The following is a 7,549-nucleotide window of genomic DNA, read 5'->3' on the forward strand; positions in this document are numbered from 1 at the left end:
GATTTAACCTGCCACCCCCTATTTTATACCTGGCACCCCCCCCCCATTTCTGGCACATTTACGAAAAAGTCCCTGAAATCTACCGAGAATATTGAAATTTCCTATACCGTACCAGAAATTATGTGTGGTTTACTTTTTTACCGTGGCAAGTGTGCTTTACCAAAAATTTGAAATTTCCAGTACCGAATATTTCAAATTTTCGGTGTCATTCACGTTATATGAAACCGAAAATTTGAAATTTCCGGTGCGAACAAAATAACCAGAAATTTCAAATTTCTGGTAGTACTGGGACTTAATTTTTTTTTTTTTTGTTTAACTTTTACTTGAATAAAATACACGGAGAAATAATGAGTCGACTTAATATATAAATAGAATAAATGTCATACATAAATGCATTAAAAAAACTACAGTAATGATTGTATGCCTACTCGTGAATGGAGGCAGTGGACAATCAGGTTTCAACTTTAACTAACAAAACCAACAACAATGATTGTATGCCTACTCGTGTGTAAATTAAAGAGGACACTTACAATATCTTTGATGAAGAACTGCGTCAGATCAGTACATGAATTCCTAGAAGAAGCTGAAGCTGCCGGTTCAGGACCACAAAGATATAAAATCTCATCTGCAGACATACCGAAAATTTGAATTTAACTAAAATTTCTGGTACTCCGGAAATTTGAAATTTCCGGTAACAGTTTTCTACCGAAAATTTGAAATTTCCGGTACGTGAGATACCTTTAGAAAATTTTCCCGGAAATTTGAAAATTTCTGGATAATCGCAACCAGAAATTTGTAGAATGTGAATGATTTCCGGTATACGACAAAAATCACCATCGGAAATTTGTTTAGACTACCGAAAATTTCATTTTTTGAATGTATTGAGTAATGGTACATTTTTTTACCAAAAGTTTAAAAAATTGAGTAAATAGTGAATGGGGTATTTTGGGAAGAATGAAAATTGAGGGAATGCCATATATAAAATGAGGGGTGACAAGTTAAATTCTCCTAACTTTCTCGACAGCATTAAGCATGTTACTTGATTTTGGCTTAAATGTAATATGAATTGTAAAGTTAATGAAGTCAAAGGGAGTCATAAAGGAATCAGGATGGTCTTGGATTAATGTCAATCATCAATTAAATACATTTGTTGCTGGGGAACAATCTCATCCCCTCCATATGGCTTAGTTTACTGTTACGTTGAACTTGAATGTACAATGTATTTTCTGATGTTATTCTTGTTGTACTGAAACTTTGGGAAATAGAGGTTCTTACTTCAATGGAGGATGCTAATAATAACTTTCCACCATCAAAGAAAAGGGCTGCTGAACCGGAGCTCAGCCGAGACACTCCTCTTCACGATGAGGACGGCGCCTCTAACCTTACTGCTGGAACTCTCAAGAGAGCCAGTAATGAGATTCTGGCAGCAGCAATATTCTGCTCAATTCCTTTCCAACTCTCCACTCTCCTTCAAAACTCCCAAAGATCTCCTCGAGTTTTAGATGCTCACTCTAGTGCATGGTTAAGACGTTGTCTATTTATTCTTGTCATATCAGTAATGAATTCGAGGGCAATTCTTGAAGTTTGATTTTTGCTGCATACTGTATTATCTCTTCTTGTTAGAAATAAATGGCTGAGAAGTGTTATAAACATCCAATGGAGTGAACTATGAAGGCATTAGAGTGAGAGTGAATTAGGAAGGGTTAGAATAAAAGGTTTATTGAAATACACAGTTAAATATAACAAGGTTTATTTAAATACAAAATTAAATATAATAACAATAAAGTTTATTGAAGTACAAAATTAAATATAACAAATCAAATAAAGAGTAATAATATATTTTACCAACATTATTAGATGGTTATTTCAAATTGAAAAAAATACAGCTTAACATGAATGGGACAATAAATAAGAACAAAAGAAATATTATTATTATAATCTGAACACAAACAGTTGCTTATCATTAAGAAATTAAAGTTTTTTCAATTGAAGGTAAGCCAAAAAGAAAAAGAAGAAAAACATAAAAATACTCGTAACACCATGTAACAATTATTCAACTAAAGAATAATCTACTTCGTATTTTACATGTCTAAAACACCAATCAAAGAGATTGAAGTCTTTAAGAGAACGAAGATATGGGTATATTTTTGATGTACAACCAGCACTCCATATTTTTGATGGACGACCAGCATTCCAATCATACTTAGTACATTGAGATAGACTACTAACTTCATACACATGGTTGCTCTCGTACCCAAATCTCTTCGGGTTGCTCAATGCCCGACAGTTTCTCCCAGAAACATAAAATAATGCAATGTCACCCAAAGTTTTCATCTTAACATAATTCATAGTTGACAAGTCTATCTTGTAAACTTCCCTCTTATAATTGATGGATATTGAATGAAACACAAAAAGTTGCTCATCACAATTAACCAATTTAAAGGAATCTGAGGGAAGTTTGGAGGGAATTTTTGAGGGAGTATTCTTGAGGTTTAGAAATTGAATATTTTTGGAATTCAAGTTTAGTACCCCTATGTTGGCTTTGTCAGTGACGACATATATTATATTATTCAAAACCACAAAGTCGACTACCAATTCCTTAGGTTTTAATGTTGAATAAGTAAACCAACCATGGTATCGAGATTGATAGACATACAAATGGCTAGAATCTTTGCATAAAACAACCAAGACATATTCCTCAGAACATTTCTCAAAAGCAAGCAAGGCTTCGTACCGATCAGAAAACTGAGATTCAACTGTAAAGTTGGCATTGATTACCCTTTTTTCTAGTGTAAATTGATTTAATAGCAGAAATGAATTATTTTTATGGGCCAAGATGAAATATCCGCTGGAAACTCTAACATAGACACAGTCAGGGGGCTGGAAGCTACTCATCATCGTCAAATCATAAACTTTTTGATTGGGTGTGCTAATAAAGGAATATGAGTGAGTACAATTACCAGTAATATGAACAAGCAACGGTTCTTGGGATGACAAGAAATTTGATTTATGAAAAGTCCTCCAACTCTTGCAAACACCAGAAAACGAAAAGAGGTCATCAAAATCTAGTTTTTTGCAAATGATATCAAGCACATCCCAAGGAAGAAAATGACCAAGATGACCATCATCTTTTAATTTTTTCCCTTTGTATCAAAACAATGACAAATGTTAGATATTTTATTGTTTATACAACAACAATCTATTAAAGCAGATTATACAGAAATTGCATGCAAACGGGCAACAGAGACAATAAGTTAGTACTAACCGGATGGCATGAAGATTTTGAATTCTAAAATTAATTCGGGATGATTTTTGATAAGCACCTCCAATCTTGCAGTGAGACAACTTATATCAATAGTTAGACCCTTGAAATTCTCCAAAACTTTTCCATAATACTGAAAATTACTTTCTCTCTTATATTGAAGCATAAGTTTTAGTGCCCGGAGAAAAGATTCTTCCTCGGATGAAAGTGTGATTTGATGTTCTTTCGGCATGATAGAGTTGAATTCCAAAATTAAATCGGGATGAGTTTTGAGAACCACCTTTACTCTTGAAGTGAAAGAACTTATATCAATAGTTTGATCCTTGTAATCCTTCAAAACTTTTAAAAATTCATTAAGTTTACTTTCTCCCTTATATTGAGTCCCTTGGAACACTGCCCGGACAAAACCTAATGTATCCTCCGGTGAAAATAGTGCGATTCGATGGTTCATCGGCACGAAAGAGTTGAATTTAAAAATTAAATATCTATGTCCTTGAAACAAGGTCTTGAATTTTGCTTTGACATCACTTATATAAATTCTGTTAGCAATGAAATCTCTCAGGACTTGTAAAAATTGATCATATTTTTCCATGTTGTTTTGAAATGCAACTTTTACTGCATTGAGATACCCTAATGTATCGTCGGTAACACCATAGTTCTTCATCATTAAGAAAATAATTCTATTCAAATTGAATTCAAAACAAAAAATAGAAAAATATAAATGATTCAGCATATACATACCATTGATTTTGAAGTCTGATTTGCATAATTGAATAGCTGCTGCAGCAGCACTGCTTCAGAATTAGGCATGGGAATCACCTGTAGGAAAGAAGAAGAAAATAATGTTAATGAAATCTGAAATCTCAACCGCTTTTGTGCAAGCGAGGAAGAACCCTATTTATACGTAGGGTAGGTTAGAGAACAAGTTGTAACTTATGGATTGGGCCGTATCGTATGGATTGGACTGTTGTGTGCCAGAAAGAGAATTAGCAGCTGAATCAAATCAATGAAATCTGATGTTAATTAGTTCGGGCATCGGATTTCTAAAATTCTACTCGCGAATCCGTTTTTCCGAACCAATCATAATTAATTCGTATAATTTATAACATTATTATCATGAAAACTAATATAAAGGTATTTAACTTCAAGAATAAAAAAATAAAATGTCATTTGTGACATTCAGAACTTATACGAAGAAAAAAATTAAAAATTTCATATTATTATAGAAAACTAGTTGATCTAAATTAGATATTTTTAAAAATATTTTTGAATATTTGTTTCTAATGTATCCGATCAATACAACTCAAACCAACTCGTTGTTTCTCGGTTGGGAATTTCTTAGTACACCCATATGGCTTCTTAGAGGCCTCTGGCGAAAAACCCAAAATATTCCCAGACTTCGCATGTGCACATCCTAACTCACCTTTTTTTTTTAAAAAAAAAGTAGGTTTCGCATGTGCACATTCGAAGTCACTTTTTTTTCAAGAAATGGTGACTTCGCATGTGCATATCTGAAGTCACGTTTTTTTCAAGAAATAGGGACTTCGCATGTGCACATCCGAAGTCACCCCTTATTTTTGGTGTTTCGGATATGCACATGCGAAGTCACTTTTTTTCAAGAAAATGTGACTTCGCATGTGCATATCCGAAGTCATTAAATATAAATTTTAGCGCCAGAACCTTCCCCCCACTTTTCATTTTGCATTCTCAAAACAAACCCAAAACCCAAACAACCCATTTATACTCAAACTCCGAATTTTAATTCAATTGAACTCAAACTTCACTGAGATTGAAGAAGCAAGCTCCATTGAAGTATCTCCAACTCATATTAACTCATCTTCAAAGCTTCAATATTGTGTAAGTTTTCTCTATTTCCATTTGCATTGCTAAAATTGGTTATTAGGTAGTTAGAATCAATCACATTGTGTAGGTTGATGTTATAGTAGTTAAATGTGGGTGTTTGTGTGATAAAATCATTTTTTGGATGACTTAGGGCAAGAAGGTGCAGCTCTGCGAAAATGGTTGTTCGCAGGTGGTTTCGGATGAGCATATCTGAAATCCCATATAACCAATTTCGGATATGCACGTGCGAAATGTTGCCTGAGTTAAAAAAAAATTTAATTTTTCAAACTTGTTTCCTTCCTTCCCTTTTATTAATGATTATCGTTTTTTCAAGAAAATGGCTAACAACTAGGGCAGGAACAACCGATTAAGACAAGGCAGGCCAAGCCAGACTGCCTCTGCTCGGAGTGAGAGAGCTGAGCAACTAAACATGACTCGAGGACGGGGTCGGGTACGGTGGGAGGAAGTGCCTGGAGGCTCCACTTCTGCACCGAGGAGTCGCTTGTCTCAGGCGTCATCCTCTCGTGCACATGAGCAGATACCCGATGAGGATGAGGTACTTGAGCTGGTTGAGGTACCCGAGAAAGAGGTTCAAGATTCACCGGCTGCCCGATTACCACCTATTACTGTTGGTACTTAAGGGGTAGGAAAAAACAAGAAAATTTCTTCTCTATATAGTTCTAAAAATTAAAGGAAGATGCAATGAATAATACATTTGAATTTGTTAAATTTATGGTTAGAGATTAAAAAAATTAATTGAGATGCGTATAAAAAAGTTTTATAATTTCGATCAATGAAAATATATCATTCTATCATGTCATATTAGTAATTTAAAATTAGGGTTAAATATGTTTTTGTCCCTCTAAATATAGTGTTTTCAACTTTAGTCCCTCTAAACATTTCCTTCAAAGAATGGTCCTTCTAAAAATTTTAATTTTAATTTTTGGTCCCTCCTACAATTTTGCGACGGTTTTACAATTTAGCGACGGTTTTAGCGACGATTTTAGCGACGGTTTTTTACTTAGCGACGGAATTAGAGACCATTTTAGCTACGGTTTTGCCATGAGGGACCAAAAGTTAAAATTAAAATTTTTAGGAGGACCATTCTTTGAAGGAAATATGTAGAGGGACTAAAGTTGAAAACCGCTATATTTAGAGGGACCAAAAACATATTTAACCCTTAAAATTATAGTATGATTTGGTTGGATACATGATCGTGATTAGTTGACAATGCAAAACTTTTTTACACTGTCAGTGCATCACTCATTTTCTCTTAAAAAATGTATATGTGAGTGAACGAGGGATGAAATATGAAAATTGATATAATCGCAGAGAATACACACTATTTGGATTAAAAAGAAAAATGAATTGAAAGAAAGTAAGAGAAAAGAAAGTTAACTGAATGAAAATGAGTAAAAAATGAATGGAATATGATATTTTAGATGTTTGGTATATGATCATACCTGGATCAGACGGATCTTCAGTGGCCTGCAACACCTAGGCTTATGCTGTGATGAAGAAGAATTGGGGAGGGGGTTTTACCTGCAAGACACTTTGATGCCAAAGTAAGGTTCGGAACGAAAGTGAAAGTATGAAGTTAGAATGAATAGAATAATGTGTACCTGACCCTCTAGTGAAAAATGATATTTATAGCCCTCAGCGCTGGGCCAAGGTCCCCATTCTGGACCGGATGCCTAGGCTTAAAATGGAGACTGCCTGGATCTACGTGGGTAGTAGAGACCAGTTTGTGGTATCTATCCTGGATCAATTGCCTCATGATTCTCGGAGGGAAGACCCGTTCTTTTCAGGGGAAGGATGACTCCGTGATATTCGGAGAGACGTTGGACACGTACCTTTGGAGGGTGCGAGGAAGAGGCGTTCTCGACGGGCATGTGGAGTAGACATCCTCGACGAGCACGTGGAGGAGGTGTCTTCGACGGGCACGTGTAGGAGAAGTTACCCAGCAGTCATATCATTTTAGGCCAGTGTAGTGGGCCTTCCTCGCAGGAGAGTTGAGATGGGCTCTGCTCGATGACAGATTTAGTGCAGGCCCAGCCCAGAACAGAAGCCCCAAGTCATGGCTCATAAGGAGAGGAGTTATGACTTTTAGGTCAGCTCGTGTGTCGCGTAGGGCGTTCTCATGCTCCTTGTAGTTGTGTCGTCGGGGTCTGCCCGTGAGGGAGATAGAGCTTCTTTCGTGTTCGAGTGAGATTGCTCGATGGACGGGGAGTCGAAAGGTTCCTCGGACGTTTGCCTCTTGGGCCACGTGTCACAACATTTAATGTGTAATGATGGCCTAGCAGGTAGGGGTCATCATGACCTAGGTACATGGGCAGTTGTGAGTTCACACGCTAACACATCAAACGACGCGTCGTTTTGTATTCCATGCGGGGTCTATAAATAAGGGGTTTATGGCCTTTATTTGCAAAGTTTCATTCTTTTCTC

The 7,549-nt window shown here is 35.9% G+C and overlaps 1 protein-coding gene across 2 annotated transcripts; it reads right to left on the reverse strand.

Annotated features, from left to right (window-relative positions):
- Positions 1-744: 744 nt before the first annotated feature.
- On the reverse strand, positions 745-4,137 carry LOC131616655 (uncharacterized). 2 transcript variants are annotated; one of them, XM_058888040.1, is made up of 3 exons: positions 4,004-4,137; positions 3,266-3,920; positions 749-3,143 (listed from the first exon to the last, which is right to left on the reverse strand). In XM_058888040.1, exons 1-3 carry the CDS (start codon positions 4,070-4,072, stop codon positions 2,050-2,052), a joined length of 1,818 nt encoding a protein of 605 aa, XP_058744023.1. In that variant the 5' UTR covers positions 4,073-4,137; the 3' UTR covers positions 749-2,049. The 2 variants fall into 2 exon arrangements, with proteins under 2 accessions (XP_058744021.1, XP_058744023.1); XM_058888038.1 differs by lacking the exon at positions 4,004-4,137 and having other exon boundaries at positions 745-3,143; positions 3,266-3,997.
- Positions 4,138-7,549: the final 3,412 nt, after the last annotated feature.

This window comes from Vicia villosa, linkage group LG7 (assembly GCF_029867415.1).
Source record: "Vicia villosa cultivar HV-30 ecotype Madison, WI linkage group LG7, Vvil1.0, whole genome shotgun sequence".
Classification (NCBI taxonomy): domain Eukaryota; kingdom Viridiplantae; phylum Streptophyta; class Magnoliopsida; order Fabales; family Fabaceae; genus Vicia; species Vicia villosa.